The sequence below is a fragment of the Lasiodiplodia theobromae genome, assembly GCF_012971845.1.
Source record: "Lasiodiplodia theobromae strain AM2As chromosome Unknown scaffold_37, whole genome shotgun sequence".
NCBI classification, from domain to species: domain Eukaryota; kingdom Fungi; phylum Ascomycota; class Dothideomycetes; order Botryosphaeriales; family Botryosphaeriaceae; genus Lasiodiplodia; species Lasiodiplodia theobromae.
In genome coordinates this window covers 143,330-166,247 of record NW_023336516.1, presented here as the reverse complement: position 1 = coordinate 166,247, position 22,918 = coordinate 143,330, and the positions used below count along the sequence as shown (strand labels likewise).

The window sequence follows — 22,918 nt, the reverse complement described above, 5'->3', positions numbered from 1 at the left end:
GCCGGCGTACGTGCTCCGAAGCGGAAGCCCCAGCAAAAGTATTGCGTTGAGCCGCTGTGCAGACAACACCCTCCACCACTCTTCGCTTCATCTTCCTCCACCCCCCAAATAGCCAAGGGTCTCAAGGCTTCGGAGCTGCTCCTCCCTCCGACTCTCCGCCCGCTGTTTTTGCGCCCGTCGCAGCTTCCTTCACCCTCCGACAGCCTGCCCACCACCACCCGCCCGCGCCGCCAACATGTCCGCCGCCGCCGTCCTCTCTCGCAGCTCCGGCCAGTCCTGCCTGCGCGCCGCTGCTGGCCTTCGCGCTCTGCCCAGGTCGCAGTTGTTCTCCGCGTAAGCTTCGCCAATGCTTCTCAATGGCGCTGAAGATTTGCTGACCGGCGGCTTTTCCGCGCTCCAGACGATCGGCGCCCGCTATCTCAGCTCTCGCCCGCTACTATGCATCCAAATGTCCGTCCCGCGCCCTCAACAGCTCTCAATGCGCGAAGCGTGAGCACTGACATGATTTTCCGACAGCTTTCCCCCCGCACACGGTTGTGAGCATGCCCGCGCTGTCGCCGACCATGACTGCCGGCAACATCGGCGCATGGCAGAAGAAGCCCGGCGATGCCATCGCTCCCGGTGAGGTTCTCGTGGAGATTGAGACGGACAAGGCGCAGATGGACTTCGAGTTCCAGGAGGAGGGTACTCTCGCCAAGGTCCTGAGGGACACTGGCTCCAAGGACGTCCCCGTCGGCAGCGTAAGCATAATTCCGGTCCCGATAGCAAGCTCGAGTGTGGGTTGACAGGACAACAGCCCATCGCCGTTATGGTCGAGGAGGGTGCCGACGTCTCCGCCTTCGCTGATTTCACCGCCGAGGACGCTGGTGGTGACAAGGGCGCCGCTGCCCCGGCCAAGGAGGAGTCCAAGCCGGCTGCTCCCGCTCCTTCTGAGGCTCCCAAGCAGGCCGCCCCCGCTGCCCAGGAGTCTGAGTCTACTGGTGCCCGTCTCCAGCCCGTTCTTGAGCGTGAGCCCATCGTTTCTCCCGCAGCCAAGAAGCTCGCGCTCGAGAAGGGTGTCCCGATCAGCCAGGTCAAGGGTACCGGCCCCGCCGGCCGTATCACCCTGGCCGACGTGGAGAAGTTCCAGGCTGCCGCCCCCGCTGGCGCTCCCGCTGCTTCTTTCGAGGACACTCCCGCCAGCGGCATGCGCAAGGTCATTGCCACCCGCATGGCCGAGTCGCTGCGCGAGAACGCTCACTACTTCGTCTCTTCGTCCATCTCCGTCAGCAAGCTGCTCAAGCTCCGTGCCGCCCTGAACGCCTCTGCCGATGGCGCCTACAGGCTGTCTGTCAACGACTTCATCATCAAGGCATGCTCTGTTGCCCTGAAGAAGGTCCCCACGGTCAACTCTTCCTGGATTGAGGAGAACGGCCAGGCCGTCGTCCGCCAGCACAACAACGTCGACATCTCGGTCGCTGTTGCCACCCCCACCGGTCTGATCACCCCCATTGTCAGGAACGTCACTGGCCTCGGCCTTCAGTCGATCTCGGCGCAGGTCAAGGACCTGGGCAAGCGCGCCAAGGAGAACAAGCTCAAGCCTGAGGAGTACCAGGGCGGCACCTTCACTGTCTCGAACATGGGCATGAACGACGCGGTTGAGCGCTTCACCTCGATCATCAACAGCCCCCAGGCTGCTATCGTCGCCATCGGCACCACCAAGAAGGTCGCCATCCCTGCCGAGACCGAGGAGGGTACCGGCATTGAGTGGGATGACCAGATCGTCATCACTGGTTCGTTCGACCACAGGGTCGTTGATGGCGCCGTTGGTGGCGAGTACATGAAGGCTCTCAAGAAGGTCATTGAGAACCCTCTGGAGCTGCTGCTGTAAGCGGGCGTGGCGAAAGTGGATTCAAGCAGCGAAGCCGAGCGGAGCAGAAAAGCTTTCATCGGCAGAGACAGGAATGCGGGAAGGAAATCTTTCAGGAAGGTGGTCTTCGTGGTTCTTGGGTATTTTGTGTAAATCTAACCCAGCTCCGCTAACGTTATCGTGGTGCATTTGGGGTTGTTTGCGAGAAGAAACCCTATTCCCCCAATTATTTCTTCTCTCCTAAGCCTCGAGTTCTAGACATCTGTTTTTTTCTCTTTTGTACGAATCACGTAGGCAGGCGGGCAAATATGCGTAGTATGCGCGCGTTTCTGCGGTTTTTCTGATCTCTCACATGGTGGAGCTTGCTGCATCGTCCTCGCCCGTGTAACAAAAATAGTCATAGTGCCATCTCCATCTTTTGAAATGTCATACCCCAGCAACTTTTAATCCGAACCAGACGCTCTCAATTGGTGTTGTTGTAAGACGAATTTTTTTGTTGGTGAAGATAGGTTCCGACTTCTGGCTTCTTTTCCTGCTTTTTCCGACAGCCTCTGAGTCGGAACGGGCGGCTCGGTAGCCAAATTTAGCAAACTCCGACGCGGCCCGCCCGCGTTTTCGGCGCGTCGGACTTCGGAGAATCGGTTGGGGATGAGGCTGTTGCTGCTCTTCCTAACCTCTGTTCTTCAACAATGCTTGGATTCTCTGGTCTATGACGAAATTTTTCTCCTGTTCTTTGATCACATATCATTTTCCGCTCCAGAAACAATTACCTTGCCACTAATCTTGGTTATGGCAGTCAAACTTTCGATTTCGTCCCATCTCGACAGTCAGCAGTCATCAAGTGGCTAAGCTCATGTGGTGCTCAGCTGGGCTGCGCTTCAGCGCTCAGCTCCGGTGGGGGCTATGCGCGCAGATACGCAGTACGGCCTGTGATTGTTGCGTTGATGCTGACAGACGTTACGGCGCAGGTAGCACTGATGCGAAGAACAAGGCAAAGGATTGTTGCCCTGCAGAGAACAGGATTTTTTTTTTTTTAAAAAAAAAGGCGTTGCGTGAGACGGCCTATTAAGCAGGTATGAGTTTCAGGGTCCAGGTGGTCAGTTTCCACACGATTTTGAAGTGATTGGAGCTACAGCACAAATTTATCGACAAGGAAATATATTTCCTTCGATTCAAGATGCCGCGAGGATGATGTCACTTGACGATACCAATCAACTGATAGAAAAGATGGAATTTTCATTCTAACCAACATCTACTCAGATCCAGATTACTCACTTTGTTTGTTAGATCTTCAAGGACGCGACCTTTATACCATCAACATCCAGTTCTTTCTGTCCTCGGTCCGTCTTCCAGCCCTGAAGTCCGTTCTCCAAGCTGTCGTCCAATGCTTTGATATACGGTGGCATCCCGCCCGCCCTACGCAGAAAAAAGAAGTCAGCATCAGCTCGCTCAAGACTAAAAACGGAGTAAACAAGGGGCTAGAACAGTAACTCACCAATTCAGCGGCTCCACTCTCCTCCCAGGGATGTTGGCACCCTGATACCAACTCTTGGCCTGGGGAAACAAACTATTGTCCCACTTCTCCTTCACTCTCCTGGTCCACTCCTCCTCCGTCTCCGCCTTGGCCTCGAAGCGCTCTATCCCGTTCTTCCGGGACACCTGCAGGACCTTGTCGATCCACTCAGCTTGAACGGCGGTGCACGTGGGGCCGTTGGCAAAGGCAGTAGGGGCCTGCGGCCCGTAGGTGAAAAAGAGGTTGGGGAAGCCGTGCAAGGCGATTCCGAGGGCCGTCTTGAGTCCGTCCTTCCAATGCTCAGCGACACTCTCGCCGGCGGAGTTGCGGATGTCGAGCTGCGAGAGCGAGCCCGTCACGGCGTCGAAGCCCGTAGCGAGGACGATGACGTCGAACTCCCTATGCTCACCATCGGCAGTGCGGATGCCGGTCTCGGTGATCTCAGCGATACCGTTGGTGTTGATGTCGATCAGGTCGACGTGCGGCAGCGACATGACCTCGTAGAAGTTCTGCTCCAAGCTCGGCCGCTTGGTGCCCCACGGGTGCGGCTTCTGCTTGGGGGCGAGCAGCTCGGCCTTGCGCGGGTCGGGCACGCGGCGCTGGACGGCCTCGCGCCAGAAGGCGTAGGCCTCGTCGTTGGCGGCGTCGTCGAACAGCGTGTCGCGGTACGTGCCCAGCCAGAAGCGGAAGCCGCCCTCCTCGATCAGCAGCCGGTGGTAGAGCGCGCGGCGCTGCTCGGGCGTGTCGGACAGCGCGTCGCGGTCCTCGAAGTCGTACGTGAAGCCAGCGAAGGTCTCGTAGCAGCGAGACAGCGCGGCGTCGTACTCGCCCGCCGCCTTCTTGCGCGCCTCGGCGGCCGGGTCGAGTGGTGTTTGGTTCATGGGCACGCAGTAGTTGGGCGTGCGCTGGTACACGGTCATGTGCGCTGCCTCAGGCCCCGAGTCCTGGATCGTCTGGATGCCGCTCGCACCCGTACCGATGACAGCGATGCGTTTTCCGCGTAGGTTTACGCCCCAGTGTGGCCATGCGGCCGTGTGGTGCATCTCGCCCTGGAATGAGCCCAGCCCCTTGATCCGCGGCGTGTACTTCTTCGCCGCGAAGCCGATGGCGGCGATCAGCCAGCGGCAGCGCATCTGCGTGCCGTCTACGCAGGTTACGGTCCACTTCTTGGAAGCTTCGTCGAAGCGGGCCCCTTCGACGCACCGGTTGTACTCGATGTCCTTGAGCAGGTCCCATTGCTGCTCGACGTACTGGAAGTAGCGCTTCAGCTCTTTCCAGTCTGCGTACCTCTCTTTGAAGGTGAAGCCTTTGTGCAGCTCGCTGTCGAAAAGCTGGTAGATGGGGGTATCGCTGTCAACACGAGCCCCCGGATACTGGTTCCAGTGCCAGATGCCGCCGCTTCCGGACCCCTTCTCGAAGGCCTTGACAGAGAAGCCTTGCTTGCGGAGTCTGATCTGTGTTAGCTGCTAAGACAAGCAGGTATTGGGTTCCTCCGTGGCGAACCTGTTTAACAAGTTGAATGAACCGAAGCCTGCTCCGATGATGAGCACATCAACTTCGCGGATGCCTTCAGGCTCATATTGAATGGATCCCATGGTGGTTGTGTGTTTACGCGTATGATTACTGAGAAGTGAGTCTGAGACAGAAACCCAGGGAAAGACGAGAAGAAGAGATTGGAATGTAGTGAGAGCGGCTGCTGGCGGAAGTGCTTACAGATAAATACTCGCAGTTGCCACGGCCGGAAGGAAAGAGCTCCCCCTCATCGTAGTCGCCACCCCTGTCCTACCTCAAACGTAGGAGCTAGCGTAGAGGTCCCTCTCATACTCGGCTAACCTCTAGATCCATATGCAGGGACCAGGGTAAATGCCTGCCTAACCCCTTCTGTGCCTCCCACGGCTATCTGACAGGAGTCCGGATGAGATAGGCTTGGATTCCCCCCATACGCTTGCACTGATATCGTGGTTGATTGTATCTTCAGAGCTGAATGAAATGAAAGTGACTTGAGGATGTGACGGAAGATGCTCCGCGGGAACAAGTTGATCTTACCCGCAGCATCACACATGGGTGGGGTGGGGCTGGAGTAGCCGCCTTCAGTGCGGTTCACCGTTGGGCAGCCGTTTTCTTTCCCTCGATAGCTCCGTCGTACGAGTGCTACAGCATCGCCATAGCTGCGGGGGTGGCTGCGGGCAGGAACTTGATCCGGCAAGCCGATATTCGTCAGACAAAGTTGACGTGGTCATGGCGTCCTGTGCAAGTCATGGCGAAACATTTATACTTTAAGAATTGACCTATTCGGATAAGCTGCTCGTGCCTGGATGTACTTGCAGCGTTGTTATTGGATGTTCTAGAACGTGGGGCCCCATGTCGCGGCTGCGAAGCGGGGTTCGGGAGCCCGAGTCAGTAGTGTGGGAGACGTGCCGCAGAAATGCAGAACCGGGGAGCCTACGTAGTATGCCCTGCGTTCGGCGCGGCAATATATTTCAAACCCTAAACACGTGGTTGTTAAGCGATGCGCGAATCGTGATGAGACACGCCAGGAACGCGGGACGCGGAACCCAATTCGCACTCCAGCCACCTAATACCAGCACTTACAGTCCCCTCTTGCAGCCGATGGCTAGCGTGGATTTGTTTTTTACTCATGCCATGGGTAGTTGAAGCTATCGTCCGGACGTATATGTAGAATTAAAAATTCGACACTCTCGTCCGGACGATAGCTTCAGCTACCCACATGTGTTTTTTTTTTTCCTAAGGCAGTGTTGGGGAGGCCTGCTATTCTTCGCGCTAGCCATCGGCTGTGAGAGGGGGCTGTATGCCTCCATCACACAAGCGGAAGAAGGGGCCTGCTGGGAAGCAGCAGGTGGAAAAAGCCGCCAGCAGTGGCCAGATCACTCCGTCACGACCGGCGAAACGCAGCAATGACACGAGCGCGCAGAACCTCGCAACAGAAGAGGCACATCGGCAACAGAATATCGCTCGTCGCTATCGCAAGGCCCTCAAAGTATGGGAGCATGAGTGGGAGGTGCAGTCCATGGGAGACTGGGGCGCCCAAACAAGGTTGCAGGCCGCCCTCCGCTTCTGGCAAGCGGCTGGCTGTGAGCTTTGCACCGCTCATGGAGACTACGCAGCTGCCGATGACCATGCGATGAAGGAGTGCACTATGTGGGACGATTCGCCGGTTGCGCGGGACCTGCTCAAGATCCTGCAGACGGTGACCGACGTGAAGGCTGCACCTGAGGAGAACGTCATCGACAGCTACGATTCGGATGAAAAGTCGTGCAAGGCCTGTGGCCTTCCGAGCAGTATGTGTGCCGCCATTCCGTCACCACAGCCTCAAGACCCCACGTATGCGAACTGCCATCACATCAACGTGGCACGACGCGCCGTCTCTGCCTTGCTCGCATTTGAGCACGGCGTGCTGAAAACAAGCATGTTGCTCGACGATCTGTACGCTCCGTCGTGGGCCAAAAGTGGCGACAGCAACGACATGCAGATGTGGATGAGCAGCCAGATGAAAACGGATCGGGACTATTATCCAGGATTTTTAAAGGCCCTCGACGACCTCTATGGCTCGTATCGTCATCTACTCGCCGACTACGAGTACCGTGCCAACCTCCGCCCACAGAAAACAAGGGGACTCGAAGCGACTGCGCTACCGCCGCGGTGCAAAGGCGGATCCGTCGAGTTCGCCGTCGACAGGTTGAACGCAAGAATTTCCGCCAAAACCGAACGTACACGCACGATTTATAACCAATTGGACGACATGAAAGGGCCCGGAGACGATGAGCAGGACGATGAAGAGGATGATGATGGCGAAGAGGAAGAGGTTTCGAGCTTCGATGATTCAGAATACGACTACCCCCAAGAGATGGCGTCAAAGGCAGATGAGCTGAAGAAGGCCAGGTGTGGTTTGGCAATCGATCTGAGGCTTCTCCATGTGCTTAAACCCATGTATCAGCGCTTGACTGAGAGAGATTCAACATCGACTCCTCCGTATCAGAGACGTCTGCATGGTCTGCAAGGCGGCAGGCAACCCATCAGGCCACAGTATTTATTCATGCTTGTGTCGATGAAACAGGGCGGAATGCACACGAGGAGTTGTTGCACGCCCAGAAAGCGATTTATTGCAACAGAAACCTTGGATGCTTCCGCTGCGGCCTTCCCATATCCATCTGCACTCAGTGGGAGATACCGGATCACAACGAACCCGAGCGACTGGATGATTTTAAAATGTACCAGCTGCTTCGACTCCCTGGTCGCTGTCCCTTTGAAGGCGTCGTGCTTGAGTTTATCTTCGGTATCAAATACGGGGTCGAGAAAATCTGGGACAGATGGCTCAATCGCCTGCAGGCCAAGCGTGTTCGCACATCTCCTGGTGGGAAGGATTCCATGCCTAACATAATCCAGTATTTGGGTGAAAGAAAGAACGATAACGAGCTGGGCTGGGATTTGGCTAGGGTATGCGGCTACAGCAATCTCGTTTGGGAATTTGAGTGGTTAAGTATGGAGTTTGAGAAGGAATCTGGTAGCCCAAGTCATTCTACCTAAGGGGGTTGTACGATGGGAATGCCCCTCATATTACTTTACTAGAAGTCTAAAATCTGTACCATAGTCTTTCTCTTCTGTCTTCTTTTCTTTTTCCCTTATTTAAAAGAAAAAAGATGGCGTGGGGAGAAATGTACGAATTACTGTAAAACGACGTTTCCATCTCAGAAATAGACCAATTGCATTTGTGTCGAAGTAGATTTCATATATAAATATGAACCACCTGGATGGATCATTGATTGGAGTCCGAGCGAATGGTTTGCTATGAATGTGACGATCGGAACGACATGTGCGAATGCTGGCACACGTGTTCCCGCCGCTGTGGCTCGTATCGCCAAGTTCTGCGATGACTGACCCACGGGCTTCAGCTACTACGGGCAATTGCAAGCGAGTCTCTTAAGCTTGCAAAGCCGAGTAGCGGGGAAAGCTAAATTTCATGCCGATTTCATGATAGTAGAACCGTAGTTGACACTTTATACTTAGAGCATTGTGAGCTTTAATATCAGCAAGTAGACTAAACAGTTCCATTTCAAGGGCGCACTCTAGTGCCAAGTATCTATGAAAATCATTAGCAGTGACAAAATAGAAGTGATGCAAGGGGCCGGGTCCGATGCCGCCAACTCGGCCACGACTTTGGTTAAGGCGGGGAGTCCGACGGGCCATAGCTCCACCTTCCCACGGCGCGGCGATCACCCGACATCGCTGGAGGTGCGAAGCTCACACCACATAAAGAGCATCCATTGCGCAGCGTGCGTGATGCCTGCCAGCTAGCCGTCGACAATGCCTCTGCCACGCACCCTCTTCATCACGGCCCTGGTCGTCGCCCCGCCAGGGTACTACGTTTATTCAACCGTCAACCGCCTCGAAGCCAAGTACCCGCGCCTTCGGCCCGAAGCCGCCTCCACCACCGCGTTGCGCACGCCCGCCTTCCCAGTGACGCACCACACGCCTCACGTCGACATCTACGGCGGGAAGCTGCCCGTGCGGGTGCTGCTCGAGCAGCACGCGCCGGACGGCCGCAAACTGAGCCTGGAAGAGGCGTGGGCGAAGCTCTTCTTCGAATCGCCCACGCTCCGGCTCGAGGGCAAGCTGTTCGGCGGCTTCGCGCGCGGGCCCGGCGACTGCGGCGAGCGCGGCTTCCACCCCAAGCAACAGCTGCTCCACGGCGCCATGGAGGTCATCCGCGCGCCGTCGCCGCCGTCGTCGTCCGCGGCGGCGTCCCGCTTCCTGCGCCTCCCACTCGCCCAGCCCGCGCCGCTGCTCGTGCAGTGGACCTTCCCCCCGCAGGTCGTTGGCTTCGTCCACAAGGCCGCCGTCGATTGGGGCTACCCGTGGCGCTTCATGACCGGCGGCCGCCACGAGTTTGCCGTGGGCGAGCCCGACAACGACGGCCTGGTCGAGGTGCGCTTTGCGAGCGCCCATGACTACGAGAGGGTAAATCAAGAGGGACACAAGCAGAAGACGATACCGGAGTGGACGGCGCGGCTGCACAGGGTCTATGCCATGTGGTTGCTGGACGAGAGGATTGAAACTCTGAAAAAAAAGGCGGCCGAGGCGGAAGCCCGCGGTGATTAAAGGTCGCGGAAGATTTCACATCCTGAGCGTGGTGTTCTGGCTGGTCCTGAGCAAAGCCGGGATCATCCAACCGACGACGTTCATGTATATCCACGACTTGTATTTTCGAAGCATCATGACTTGCACAATTTTAACTTTTCCTACCTTCTCAGAACCGAGGCGCTGGAACATAATCGAATTCGTGATTCGATGATTCGGGTTTGACAACCACTAACGCACCAGACGTCTACCCTCTTACCAGGGTGATGTCCACGGCCCGTAGCGGCTGTTCAACCTTGATGGTAAGCACAAAGAGAATTACCATAGCACCGGGTATACTATTGCCCATGAAAAACAGGCACACATCTTGACAGAGCTAGACGGCTTTATTTTATCGGGTAGTTGCTCCGTTAGAGCTTACTTTCCCCACGTGCTAGCTCAGCCACCAACAAGAAAGATTAGGCACCTGGTACGACGCCGATGACTTCCTTCAGTACTTCGGGCAGGATCTTACTCGCGTCGCCTCGAAAAAACCAATCATTATCCTTGAGATTCGACGCTGCCCCCTCTTCCTCGGATTCTTCCATGTTGAATACGGCAACCCTCGCACCCTGATATCTTGCGCCATGGATGTAACCTGCGGCCGGGTAGACGACGGCGGTGGTTCCAACGACCAGCATCAGATCAATCGGGCCTTTATCCATCCAATCATGGATGCGATCAATTGAAGATCGGGCCAGCGGCTCGCCAAACCACACAATGTCTGGGCGGAGGAGCGAAGAGCACTGTGGGCAGTGTGGTAGATCCTCAACGGCAATTTCCTTCAGCGGTATCTTGGGATCCGAGATATCGACGTCGTCGGGCAACTGCAGGGCGGGAACGATGGGATCCTGCATATCGTCCCGTTTAACGTAAGAACATGCCTCGTTCGTGCATTTGACATCGAAAAGCGAGCCGTGAACGAGCTGAATATTTTCTGCTGGATGGTTTGCACGTTGTGACAGACCTGGAGGATTCTAGTCGTCAGCTCGCTCACCGCTTGCCATGCTGGCGTGGGGGCTGTGGGGGGGAGTAAGCACCATCGATGTTCTGGCTAACAGCGAGATAGTCGGGCTTCGCTTTCGCGAGCTTGGCTAGCGCCACATGGGCCCTGTTTGGCTGCGCCTTGAGCGCGGTATGGCGACGATAATTGTAAAATTGCCACACGAGCGAGGGGTTTTCGAAGAAGGCTGCAGGCGTGGCCAAGGTCGTCGAGTCGTACTCCCTCCAAAATCCGCCGGCGCCTCGGAAAGTTGGAACGCCCGAGGCGGCCGACAGACCGGCTCCGAAAAGGGCCATGATCCGCTTGGACGACTTTAGATGCTCCGAAAATGAAACATAATCGTCGAGCGAAATGTCAACTGAGTCGGACGGCAAAGTTTGGGTGCGGACTCTGCGCTTCTGTTGCTTGAGGTACTGTTTTGAGAGCTCCTTCTTGAAATTCGAAGGTAGCTTGGGGCGGGAGGAGGAGGAGGAGGAGGAGGAGGAAGAGGAGGAGGAGGGTTGCTGCTGATTGGGCTCGGGAGTTTCCATTCTCGCAATTGCTGACGAGAGTAGATTGTACCTGACGTTGAAGCAAAAAGAAATGTCGTGGCTCCGTTTATGGACTATTGTGGTGAAGCAGGCAGCAACGGCTGCGCCACAGTAAGCACTTCTACTTCTACCAAAACGGCTAGAAACGCTCGTTCTACGGCCGTTCACCTGCCAGTAACTTGACGAGAAAAACGAGCCAAAGCTTAGCTATAAAGTGTGTTGGATGTTTTTGGCAGGAAGATTTAGCGCCAGAGAAGGACCCCTGCCAAACGATCCCCGCTCCAAGTGGGTCCGGGCGCTCATCCTCCGGCGAGTTCCCGTACCACCCAACGCGACCGTTCCGCGCCGCAGCAGCGCCCGTCATCCTGAGGCTGCCATGTGTGCGTCTCCCTCGCGTCGGGCGGCGCAAGGCGTCTGCTTCTGAAACTGCCGTCCTCGCACCCGGCAATTCCCTCGTGGCGCCGGGCCCATCTGGGCCGAAATACCCTCCGTCCGCCAATCGCGTATCACTAATTGCGCACCCAGGAATGCGAAACCGAGCTACACCGTGCGGCGTATGCATTTATGCTTTAAGCAACCTCCCCCCCCTTCGTTGGATTTTCCCCACGACTTCGTCCTTATCCGGCGGATCGCTTCTTGCACAATGGCGTCTGGCCTTCTTCTCGTTGCCCTGTTCGCTGCAGCGGTGCTGTACATCGTACTCCTCTGGCGCCAAAAACGTGCCTCCTTCAAAGGCCTGGTACGAACAACTCCATTCAGAACAATGATCCCAAGCTTACAGTCCCATGCAGCCGCAACCTCCCGGCCATCATCCACTCTTCGGCCATGCCAAGGTCATCAAGGAATTGGCGGATGAATTGCCGCCGGGTATCCATCCTGCGTGCTATGGCCATCTGTTGAGGCAAAAATACAACCTGCCCAGGGCTTTTTACGTCGATATGTGGCCATTTTCGCACAATTGGCTGCTCGTCAACAGCAATGAGCTATCCGAGCAGCTTACCACAAAGCCCAACATCAACAAGTTTGGTGCCCTGAAAGGCATGCTACAACCCTTCGGCGGCAAGCGGAACCTCGTTGTTATGGAAGGCGAGGAATGGAAGAGATGGCGTGGCATCTTTAACTCGGGCTTCTCCGCTGCCAATCTATCTAAGCACGTCCCGGCAATCGTGCAGGAAACGGAGAAGTTCCTGAACGTCCTCGCTTCGAAGGCCGCTTCCCAGGAGATCTTTTCAATGGAACCCGTAGCTGTGGACCTGACGGTGGAAATTATCGGCCATGTCATCTTGTGAGTATTGCTTCGCTAGTAAAAATGAGTGTATCTCTGACAATCGTTGCAGGGGCAGCGCATTCACCTCTCAATCAGGGGGTCAGGGTTACAAAGAAGGCCTCCGGGACCAAATCCACTGGGTATCCATTGGCTCCAAACCCGGCTTCGGTGCGATTCGGCAGCTCGACCCGTGGCGTTCCTACAAACTCTGGTCCAACGAGCAAAAGATGAACCGTGCCATCGGCCGTGTCATCGAAGAGCGCTGGGTGGAACGCCAGAAGACCGGACCGACAGGAAAGAAAGCGCTCTACGCGATTGACCTTGCACTGGACGCCTACGCCGCCGATAAGAAAGCCATGGGCCAGGAGGCCACCGCCACCATCGACGCCGAGTACATGACGATCCTGCAGGACCAGATGAAGACTTTCGTCTTCGCAGGGCACGACACTTCCTCGGGCACCATCTGCTACATCACCTGGGTCCTCCACAAGCATCCCGACTGGATGTCCGAAGTCCGCGCCGAGCACGACCGCGTGTTGGGCACCGATCCGTCGACTGCCGGCGCTACTATCGCTGCACGCCCTAACGTCATCAACGAGATGCCCGTCACCTCCGCCATCATAAAGGAGACGCTGCGCGTCTACCCGCCCGCCAGCACCATTCGCGGCAGCGAGGTGCCCTATCCCATCGTTGACCCAGAGACGGGCGAGACGTTCGAGACCAAGGGCTTCATGGTGTGGGCGCCGTCGTTCGGCATCATGCGCGACGAGCGCTACTTCCCGGACCCTCACTCGTTCCGCCCCGAGCGCTGGCTGCGCGACCGCTGCCCGCAGGAACTGGAGCCCCGCCTGAGGGACCCCCACGCCTGGCGCCCCTTCGAAGTCGGTCCGCGGAACTGCATCGGCCAGGAGCTGGCCATGATTGAGGTTAAGATCGCCATGGCCATGATGTTGAGGAGGTTTGAGATAATCCCGACGTACTCGCAGAAGGTGGACAGCAAGTTCGATTTTCTGGGCGGCCAGGCCTATCCTGTGCTGTTTGGCACGGCGAAGCCCAACCAGGGCATGCCGGTGAAGGTAGTGGAAAGGAAGATCTAGTTTGATAGACGCATGTTGCGGCTGTGGACCACGTTCTTATTGGCCAATCACGCACGTGGCTGAAGCGGTCCTATGGAACTCAGCCTGTGTTAATTGATACCCGAAATACTCCCCTAAAGGGATCTCTCATCCCGGTAATCTGTTCCAGTGTCGCGTTAGCCGCCGTTATAATACACTTAAAATTTCACTTGATCGGAGTGATCACCATAGGTACTGTATTCGGGTTAGCCAATACATCTCCTGGAACTTGCACGGCTTGATTCAAAATCAATCTACTCTCCTCACATCGTCTCATGACACAAACTCAACATTAAACTTACATAGGAACACTAGCTACTAAGCCACAGCTTCTGTTCGGAAATGCCTCAAGATCTCGCAATAAGTATCAAAGCGATCGTCGTCTGACGGCGGCGCCCGATGCTCTTTCTGGAGATGCTCGATGAGCAAGTACTGGTCGTACGTCTTCTCCCGGCCCTTCGCTGCACAGTACCCGCACCGGTAGTCAGTGCCCAACGCGAACCGCTCCCAGTTTGCCGTCTGCGCCCGCCGCTGTCGCTTCTCCACCAGATACTCTGCGCATTTCTTGATTTGCCTGAGTAACGATCCGGCCTTTTCATCGGTTGATTGCTTCTCTTCCAGCAGGGAGAGGATGTCCTCTCGGGGGCTCAAAGAAGCATCGGAGTCCATGAAGCTGGGGATGTTTTTCTTGCAGATCTTTCCAAGGGTGTACACCTCCTCTTCCTTCGGAGACACCCGGCTGATGCTCATCACGAATGCTGATTTGAATAGGTTAGTTTTCCTTTTCAAAGAAGTTCTCTTTGGTGCGTTGAGCACGTCGTAGGCTGCGTTAGTGATCTCCTCTTCCAGCCAGTCCTTTGAATTGCAGGTTTCGAGATCTATTCTGCTCCCTGCATTAGGGTTCAAGAAACTGAACCAAGTTAAATTGTCAGTATAACATACTTAAACGGTATTCATCTGAAGTGCTTACGTCTTGCACATGTAAGGACCAGAAGCCATCTTTGTGGAGATAGGTGCTTTCTTGATCATTGTGCCTGAGGGCCGTATTTTGGCCTTCTTGATTGTTGTATCAAGGCAAGATCGAAATTCGCTTTCGTTGTTCGAGGCTCTCCTCTTCATTGGGAGGTTACTTTTTTCTCGAAATGGAGCCAATTGGTCGTAGGTGGCGATTGCTTCATCCACGGTCATCCTCAAGCGTCCCAAAAGGATTGCGATGAGCCTTCAATTATGTTAGTCCTGAATCCCTTTTTCTTTTTTTTTAAAAAAAAGAAATCACAATACAACTTACCCTCCTGTGAAACTACCGCCTGCAAAGTCAAAGTAGTGACAAGGTAGATAGCCTGCAGCGGAGGAGTCCTCTCGTTCCCGTTTTGCGACTCTTTCGGACAGTATCAGAGGCGAGTCAAAACTTGAGTTTGCGTTGTTCTTCGTCTTCTCAAATCTCGTGATTTCGGTCATGAGAGCCTTCAATATGAGCAATTGAGTCACGGGACGTGACTGCTGCCCACCGCCTGCTCAATTCATTTAGCTATAGCGGGATCCCGAGGATTTTTGCTATGCTTACCCAACATCAATACAGTCAGATGCTCCCATGCATCCTTCTCTCTTTCAAGTAGATTGCTATAGCCATCTTCCTGGTCGTTGGGCCTGTTTTCGGCAGTGGAAGATGGCTCACTGACCTTTTGGTCCTTGGCTATCGACTCTTTTCGACTGCTATGGGTGGATGCCAAGTGAGAGAGCCGGGTCTTGATGTTTTTGATCGATTTGCTCGATTTGTTTGATTTATTCGAGTTGCTCGAGTTGCTCGAGTTGCTCGAGCTGCTCGAGCTGCTCGATCCCGCACTGCTTCTGGAAGCATCACTTGTGTGGGAGTGATCTGTGCGATCAGTGAAGGTCCTGCCCATAATCGAGTGTGCTACAGGCAATAGTTCGTCCTCTGAATTGAATGAGGGAAAGGGCAAGTAAAAGTCAAGAGTGGCTGAGGATCATATCTAGCAGAGTTGTAAGGATAAAAGAGTGCCTATGCTGGGGAGATGAAATGGCAAACGGTATCACCTTATCAGTGCTGAGCCCACTTCCAACGATCCAACTAGTCTGACCTGTGAACACATACAACATGTGAACCTATTTTTGTGCATCCAGGTGAGCCTATACTGGACGCCTCAATAATCATTAGGCAACAGCACGACTCAGCTGTGGCACACCGAACCGCTCGGGGGGTCAGACGAGGCACACAACATCGGGCGAATGACACGTACAATCGGGAGATCAGCCGCACCCTTGTGTTTCGTTACGGTCCAGCCTTGCATAGCCACTTTGCGACAATTGGTTGCACAATCTGAATTCAGCCTTGCTGGTTGTACTGGACCCTCGGTGGCTGAAAATCTTATCCGAATTCAGCCTTGCCTTGAGCTCACCTGAACACAGCCTGCCGCGCAGTTGCGCATTATTACGCATCATGATTCCGAATGCACTTTGCCTTGTCAGATAATTGCCTCGTGTGATGTGTTGTACAGTGCAATGTATGGAGCATGCTGTAGGATCGAGTGTTCCTTCGCCACCTTGGGAATCCCAGGTGGTTCAGATTTCATTATCGGATGGATACCGTCCGTACCCGTCTTCCGCTTGCTCCGAGACAATGAGAAGCAGTTGCGCCTTTCCACTCCAATAATAAAAAATTCTAGACCCCAACAGCTTTACAAGATTGGTTGACGTCTTGCGCAAGTGCAAGTGTTCGATCTGCACCGTTTCTCTTTTCTTCCAATCCAAGACAAATAGAACTCCAATGTTGTCTGTAAGAAAGTTAGTAAAAGATACATATAGGTAAAGGTCAGTGAAAGAAAGAAATAATGTGCTTACAGTCTGTGTACTTCTTCTCACTCATTTTCTTTGTATTTTTCTTCGGATCTAATATGATCACCTTTTCTCCCGGAAGGTCGTCCAGTAATTTTACAGAACGACAGAATCTTCCCTTCTTCCGCACTATGCAATTAACTTGCTTCCCCTTAGATCTTGTCATAAGTTCTCGTCCTTGATGCCCGTCAATCGAGCTGTCTTTCATTGTATCACTTGATGGTTGTGTGCTCATGTTTCGTGACGGAATTGATACAGCAGTCAATTCGGAACTGTGTTTGGAAGGGCTGTACGTTACACCGGATTTGCTCGGCGGCTTGGTTGTTTCTGGGTCTTCGGACGTGCTTTTCTGAAGCGTTATCTTCGTTCCGGCAGTCGGCTCCGGCACTTCCGAAGCGTCCATTGTGGCTTTCAGCAACGGCGGTATCGAAGGTGGTGCTTTAGATGGGACATCCAAAAAGCTTGATCTAATGCTTGTTGGCGTGTCTACGAGGTCTGATTGAAGGACCTCCGGTGCTGATTTCGATCTTGCTGCGCTATGTGCCACTGGAGGTTTCCGAGGATCACCTCTTGTGGAAGTCGCAAGCTGAGAGGTGAGGGTACAATTAGCATGCGTTCGATCCTCATCGACAACTTTCACTTACTCGTATGTCCGCACAGGGCTCACAGAAAACGTTGGAACTTTGCGACTCGGCCTGTGCCCTTCGTGCAATGTCTTTGAAGCATTCATGTGCTTCTTTTGCGTCCCCTCGCGCACATGGCGTTTGTGACATCATTTTGCTTACCCTCTCAAGTCCTTCCACCAGAAGCGGCTGGACAGCGCGATGGGTGCTCTTTCTCCTCAGGGACTTGATCCAATCTCCTATTTCAGCCTCCGAAGAGGCATAACACTTTGGTCTGGAATCTGATTGCGGATCAGCTCGTGATTTAAGTTCCCCTCTTAGTGTTTTGATCGCCTCGCCACAGATTACAGTGACCATTTCAAGGAAGACACAGGCCAGGGAAAATAAGTCGGTTGAGAGGTTTCGGTCGGTGGAGTCGATTGCTTCGCGAGGGGCGTAAGTGAGAGTGTATTCCGTCCGGCCACCAGAGATATCCGCTGCTTCTTTACTTTCATAGACCCTGGAAAGACCAAAGTCGGCCAGGATTATTGACTGTGCGCAGTCAATGAGGATGTTCGCCGGCTTGATGTCCTTGTGCTTTACGGGTATGGAATGGAGCCATGCAACGGCGCTGGAGAGACAAAGAAAGTAACGTAGCATGGCCCAGACATGGTGATGCTCCGAGAAATCCACTTTCTTCTCTCCGTTCTTTCTTGACATGTCCTCGAGCAAGTGCTTGAGGCTGTACTTCGCAACAGGAAACATAGCAATCCCCATCAATTCGCCTTTTTCGTAAGAGCTAATAAAAGCGATAATGTGGTGATGTCGCCTTTTGGAAAGATCCTGCATGTTGTGGATTTCCTGCCTGAATTTCTTTTTGGCCTCGTTGACTGCCTGTTCGGAGCCTCTGAGTAGGATTTTCTTCACCGCGATCCAATCGTTTGGGAAGCTGCCATTTTCCTTGTGTCTCGCAGCGACAAGTATGCATTTCCCGTTGGTGTCAATGTAGTCGTCGTCTTCCCGAAAAGGAATGCAAGTTTCTGAAGTCGTGATGACGAGGTGATTTAGAGAACCGTCGGTGAACTTCTCCTCGTGCCATCTCTTCGACTCCTCGCTGTAGACATATTCCCACAGCGACATCTGTGACGTCTTCTCGTGCCCGCTTCCGGTCTTCCTCGGTTGTCGCTCATCTTTGTTGCCTTCTGATTCATTGACTAGTGTAATCTTTCCATCGGCGTCTCGCGTTTCCCGGTAGCCAGGAATCTTGGGCAGTGGTAGAATTTGATCGTCGGTGGGGTCGAGATGTGCCATTTTCGGTGTCAATTGGCTCGCTCTAACTTGTTGTCGGCCTGTTCATGCCTCGCGAGGCACTTTTTTGGTTGTGCACAATGTGTGACGCTCGAAAAGTTGATTCAGGGCTGCCACACATAAGAGGAAGGTCTGCCTGACCGGGTTTGAACGGAGACTGCCGTGGAGGCCAAAGGCAGGCTGAGGAAAATGTACTAAGCAGTGGAGTCGCGAGAGTGAAGGTACGGTTTTGGAAGGGTTATGTGAGCAGTGATCAGCAAGGCTGGACCCCACAATGGGGGGCTCAGCATGCGCCATAAGAGAGGCAGAGACGAGGCTCTTGTAGAGGTGGTCAGACGAAAAGGCATATTTCCGCTAATGATCAGCTGGGCTGTCGTGCGCAGGTGCGTAGATGCACCTGTCGGTTTCTTGCGGCTGCATTTGTGACGGGTAACTTGCTCAGCTGCTGCCTGGGCATCGAGGCTGCGCTTTGTGTGACCACCACAATGCATACAGCCTTGTTACCCAATGCGGGGCTGTGTCTGCCCCAAGGATTTGCCCCGGACCGCCTCGCGGATTTTGAGCCGCGCATACTTTATTACAAACGAACACGCCCCCAACTTTTCTATTCACTACTAGAGACCGTGACAAAGATGTCTGACCCACTATCCGTTGCCGGATTGGGCCTTGGGGCCGCGTCCCTAGCAATTCAAGTGTGGGATGGGGCAAAGCAAGGTATATCCCGCTAGCTGAGATGAGAGCCTTGTAGATGCTAAGAAATGTTAGGATACAAGTACTTCGAGTCGGCTGCCAACATGCCATCTGAGTGCAAGTCCATCCAGACTGGCTTGATGATTGAGTATGATAAACTGCTCAAATGGGGTGAAATTGCCAAACTTGATTCCGGCGGCGGCTATGGCGGCTTCGACCGAAGCGTGAAGAACAATTTTGCTGTCATCCTGGCTGTCCTTAGGGAGATCGACGCCGTGTTGCGTGACATGCACGATAGAACCGTCCACTCTCCACAAACTGCCTTGCCAGATCAACATACATCAGATGAACTGTCAAGCGAGCAGGCGAACGATGCCTTGATGAAGAAGTACGATGAGATACTCAACATCTCGAATAAGGCTGCCGAAGAGGAAAATCACTCAAAGCTTGTGAAAAGAGCTCTCAGGATTGTACGCAGCATTCGCGACGTTGCCAGTGACCCCAAACGTGTTCGTTGGGCCATGGGTACCGACAAACCAAAGCTTGAAGCGGGGCTACAGAAGCTCCGTAAGCTCACTGGCTACCTTTACGATACCGTTGAGGATAAAAAGCTGGATCTTCTCCTTCATGACACTCATGAGATCCACTTGGCACTGCTCCAGCTCCTACCAAGCTATGCAGCAATCGAATCTGTACGCGAAGATACGAGATCTGTCGTGTCTGAACCAGCCAGCTCGGCATTGTTCTTCTCGGACAGCAGCACGCTTGTTGGAAGCGAGTCACGGGCAAGTCTGATAGCGTCGAACAGACAGCGGCAAGCCCTCGTCGACCGCTTAGCAACCTTTAGCGCTCATTTCGCGAAAACCAACGAGGATTCCTGGAACGATCACACTCTCCTCCTTGAATGGGAGCATCAATCAAACTCAGATAGCGGATGCGACGATCGGGCGACGGATGCGGCCAATAACCGGGCTATCACAACCTTCGGTGGCCAACGCGTCTGGATCGAGTGGAGAGCATATGATGCGGTGCTCATTCCAAATCCAGAAGATCCCCAGTCATTCAACCTCGATGCTAAGCCGGAAGTCCATAAATGTATTCGAAGACTGGCACAGCTACTCCATGACCAGACAAAGCCCGTGGAGTTCCAGGTCCCTCATTGCCGCGGGTTTGTCCAAGACGGGGAAAACTCGAGGTTCGGCTTCATCTACGACCTGCCAAACTCGTCCGAAGACATCGGATTGAAGACGCTGTTCGAGGAGCTATCCCACAAGGACAGGAAAATGCCGTCCTTGGATAGCAGGCTCGCCGCGGCCCGTAAGCTCGTCGAAACAGTATTTTGCCTTCATGCCGTGAAGTGGTTACACAAGAGACTGAGCAGTGTCAACGTGCTACTCTTCACAGACAAAGGCAACCCTGATCTGACTGAGCCATACATCTCCGGCTTCGAATCATCGAGGCCAGATGAGGGTGTGACCATGACAATGGCATCGAAGGATCCGGACTGGACCCTGATGTACTGCCACCCAGACTACGTCGAGGAGAAGAGGCGCGTCTTTGGAAAGACGTATGATCTCTACAGCCTTGGCATCATCCTCTTGGAAATTGCGTATTGGAAGCCCGTGTTCGAAATCTTCAGAATCGACAAGGCTCTGGTTGTGAATCGGGCGACAGCGGACCATATACGAGACAGTCTGCTGGATGAACGAAGCGAACACCTGGCCTTCGTTCAAGCGGCGATGGGGCGACGCTACTGTGATGCACTTCGCACGTGTGTCGGAGGTCTTGATGGGTTCAGCATCAAAACTGATGCCGATGAAGCTGATCCGGTCATCGGAGCAATGGTTCAACAAGCCTACATGCGCTTGGTTGTCAATGTGCTCAACGACATCACATTGTAAAGGAGTTCAGTGCTTTTGGATCAGTCCTTCGTACATTCCTGGAATTCATTTTGTCTAAGTAATAAATTTCATTCTAAACTATTGACCATGTTTTCGTAGTGAAAGCATTCCACCAATGCTTTCGTACATGCAAATCAAAACAGTTCTTTCCGGAGGTGCTGAGGGTTTACGTACTCAATATCTACGAAAACTCTTTGATGGAGATGACCACGTTTATACCAGTGCCCTTGTCATTTATGCGCTCTCCTTCTCATTTCCACTAGGCCTTACCCTTAATCTCCTTATTAAACTCCTTCCACGCCTCCTCAACGAGCCCCTTCGTAGTCAGGAAATCTACAGCCGTAGCAGCCAACCCCTTGCCGACCCTCAAGCTCAACTCAAACGCCTCCCTCGTCCCCGCCGCGCCCTCGAAATCCGGGCTGTGCGGCCCGTTCCCTTGCTCCCCGGGCCTGATCCAGAAGCCGGCACTCAAGCTCGGCAGGACGTAACTCACGTCTCCCTGATCGGTACTCGCCATGGTCCGCCCATTAACCTCGTCGACCTCGGGCACCGCTATATCGCCGCCCAGCCTATTGAAATGCGTGCGGTAATACCGCGCCAGGGTGCGGCTGGGCACATGATCCGCATACGCGCCACCATCGGTAATCACGAGCTTCGCACCACTACTCAGCGCGCCCGCCTCGAAGCACCTCCTCGCGCGCTCGAACAGCTCATCCCTTCCCTTCTTCGAGTCGGCGCGCACGACGAACTCGCCCGCGGCGTAGGCGTGGATGATGTTGGGGCGCAAGCCGCCGTGCGTGATGTGGCCCTGGATGACGTCTCCCGGCTGCGTCTGCTGGCGCAGGACGGAGAGTGCGTTGTACGCCGTGATGAGCGCGTCCAGCGCGTTGACGCCCAGCCACGGGCAGGCGGCGGCGTGCGCCTCGCGCCCGAAGTACTCGACCTTGAAGGCGCGGTAGGCGGCCGTGCGCATCAGCGCGGCGTCGCGCGTGATGCCCGGGTGCGAGATCAGGTTGATGTCGCAGTTGTGCTGGGCGTATGCTCCGGCTTCGATGAGCTTGATCTTGCCGCCGCCGCCTGGTGAAGGGGGTGGGTTAGTGGAGGTCTTAGGATAAGAGGTGAAGGAGATGTTCAAGATGGAGGACGTGGTTTGGTGTTGAGGAGTTGAGCATGAAAACATCTGAGAAAATAGGGAAAGAAAAGTGCCAGTGAGAAAAGGAGAGAAATGACATGAGAATTACCTTCTTCAGCTGGCGTGCCAAACAGCACAACCTTCCCCGGCAAGTCGTGCTTCTTCATGGTCTCGGCCGCAGCGAGGGCACCCGACAACGACGCGGTGGCGATTAAGTTGTGGCCGCACGCGTGTCCGATCTCCTGCAGGGCGTCTATCATTCACACATAAGCTCCCGCTCACAATCTTTCAGGGACGATCCCTGGACTTACCCATTTCGGCATTGAAAGACACCACAGGTCCCTTCTTGCCGCTATCGAAAACAGCGACGAAGGCCGTCTCCATGCCGTATGCCGATGGCGTGACTTGCCATCCTTTCTGCGTTTTCAGAAAAGATGTCAAAGTCTCGTGAGCGATATATTCCTTGTACCCGAGCTCTGGATTATCATGGATTTTCTTGTTGATAGGCCACAACGTGTCTGCCTTGGTGTCGATGTAGTTGCCAATCTCGCCGAGGTAGTCGGGCGACGACGAGGCTGCGTCCGCGGCTAGATCCGCCGACACAAGAACCCAATCATCCGCCATCTTGGGTACTTGCACCAATGACGAATTGGAATTTTGTTAAAGAAAATAAGGGTTGAAGAAGAAACGGGAGGATGGAGGCTGTGGTTGGGAGAGATGCCGGCTCGCTTGCCGTGACATGGCGCCGGCCGCATCACTAGTACTCGAGCTCAGCTCTACCAAACATCCCCCCCACTTTTCGATTGTAGACCGCACCACACGGTTGAATCCGCGCTCCGGCCCGAACTAACACATGCCGGATGTAGCCAGCCAAAAAGATAAACCGTGCGGCAATCGGAGCAGATCAACTGCGCTTGGTTATACTGCCGGCCGTCATCTTATCAGCATTTGCCGCGCACTACATATACGCCGCCGCCATGGCTCGATTCCCCGCAGCTCGCGAGTACTTTCCGATCGGCA

At 54.4% G+C, this 22,918-nt stretch overlaps 10 protein-coding genes across 10 annotated transcripts; 5 read left to right on the top strand and 5 right to left on the bottom strand.

Moving 5' to 3' along the window:
* Positions 1 to 235: 235 nt before the first annotated feature.
* LTHEOB_10268 (Biotin/lipoyl attachment domain-containing protein) lies at positions 236 to 1,870 on the top strand (the record flags this gene model as incomplete). The annotated part of the gene is made up of 4 exons (XM_035506894.1): positions 236 to 333; positions 401 to 450; positions 517 to 740; positions 797 to 1,870. 4 exons carry the CDS (start codon positions 236 to 238, stop codon positions 1,868 to 1,870), a joined length of 1,446 nt encoding a protein of 481 aa, XP_035368037.1.
* Positions 1,871 to 3,132: 1,262 nt separating this feature from the next.
* LTHEOB_10267 (Cyclopentanone -monooxygenase protein) lies at positions 3,133 to 4,957 on the bottom strand (the record flags this gene model as incomplete). Its single annotated transcript, XM_035506893.1, has 3 exons — positions 3,133 to 3,265; positions 3,345 to 4,811; positions 4,866 to 4,957. The coding sequence occupies 3 exons, from the start codon at positions 4,955 to 4,957 to the stop codon at positions 3,133 to 3,135; spliced, it is 1,692 nt and encodes a 563-aa protein (XP_035368036.1).
* Positions 4,958 to 6,171: 1,214 nt separating this feature from the next.
* Positions 6,172 to 7,907, top strand: LTHEOB_10266 (uncharacterized protein; the record flags this gene model as incomplete). The annotated part of the gene is made up of 2 exons (XM_035506892.1): positions 6,172 to 7,262; positions 7,493 to 7,907. The coding sequence occupies 2 exons, from the start codon at positions 6,172 to 6,174 to the stop codon at positions 7,905 to 7,907; spliced, it is 1,506 nt and encodes a 501-aa protein (XP_035368035.1).
* Positions 7,908 to 8,684: 777 nt separating this feature from the next.
* On the top strand, positions 8,685 to 9,479 carry LTHEOB_10265 (uncharacterized protein; the record flags this gene model as incomplete). Its single annotated transcript, XM_035506891.1, has 1 exon — positions 8,685 to 9,479. One exon carries the CDS (start codon positions 8,685 to 8,687, stop codon positions 9,477 to 9,479), a length of 795 nt encoding a protein of 264 aa, XP_035368034.1.
* A 437-nt stretch (positions 9,480 to 9,916) lies between these two features.
* Positions 9,917 to 11,030, bottom strand: LTHEOB_10264 (NAD-dependent histone deacetylase silent information regulator Sir2; the record flags this gene model as incomplete). The annotated part of the gene is made up of 2 exons (XM_035506890.1): positions 9,917 to 10,464; positions 10,538 to 11,030. 2 exons carry the CDS (start codon positions 11,028 to 11,030, stop codon positions 9,917 to 9,919), a joined length of 1,041 nt encoding a protein of 346 aa, XP_035368033.1.
* Positions 11,031 to 11,673: 643 nt separating this feature from the next.
* LTHEOB_10263 (Cytochrome p450) lies at positions 11,674 to 13,394 on the top strand (the record flags this gene model as incomplete). Its single annotated transcript, XM_035506889.1, has 3 exons — positions 11,674 to 11,769; positions 11,822 to 12,315; positions 12,368 to 13,394. 3 exons carry the CDS (start codon positions 11,674 to 11,676, stop codon positions 13,392 to 13,394), a joined length of 1,617 nt encoding a protein of 538 aa, XP_035368032.1.
* A 336-nt stretch (positions 13,395 to 13,730) lies between these two features.
* LTHEOB_10262 (Calcium-independent phospholipase a2-gamma) lies at positions 13,731 to 14,441 on the bottom strand (the record flags this gene model as incomplete). The annotated part of the gene is made up of 2 exons (XM_035506888.1): positions 13,731 to 14,322; positions 14,383 to 14,441. 2 exons carry the CDS (start codon positions 14,439 to 14,441, stop codon positions 13,731 to 13,733), a joined length of 651 nt encoding a protein of 216 aa, XP_035368031.1.
* Positions 14,442 to 16,828: 2,387 nt separating this feature from the next.
* LTHEOB_10261 (Kinase-like protein) lies at positions 16,829 to 18,178 on the bottom strand (the record flags this gene model as incomplete). The annotated part of the gene is made up of 3 exons (XM_035506887.1): positions 16,829 to 16,851; positions 16,933 to 16,960; positions 17,051 to 18,178. 3 exons carry the CDS (start codon positions 18,176 to 18,178, stop codon positions 16,829 to 16,831), a joined length of 1,179 nt encoding a protein of 392 aa, XP_035368030.1.
* Positions 18,179 to 18,807: 629 nt separating this feature from the next.
* On the top strand, positions 18,808 to 20,766 carry LTHEOB_10260 (Serine threonine protein kinase; the record flags this gene model as incomplete). Its single annotated transcript, XM_035506886.1, has 2 exons — positions 18,808 to 18,889; positions 18,941 to 20,766. 2 exons carry the CDS (start codon positions 18,808 to 18,810, stop codon positions 20,764 to 20,766), a joined length of 1,908 nt encoding a protein of 635 aa, XP_035368029.1.
* Positions 20,767 to 21,025: 259 nt separating this feature from the next.
* Positions 21,026 to 22,522, bottom strand: LTHEOB_10259 (Peptidase m20; the record flags this gene model as incomplete). The annotated part of the gene is made up of 3 exons (XM_035506884.1): positions 21,026 to 21,843; positions 22,008 to 22,151; positions 22,210 to 22,522. 3 exons carry the CDS (start codon positions 22,520 to 22,522, stop codon positions 21,026 to 21,028), a joined length of 1,275 nt encoding a protein of 424 aa, XP_035368028.1.
* Between the last annotated feature and the right edge of the window lie 396 nt (positions 22,523 to 22,918).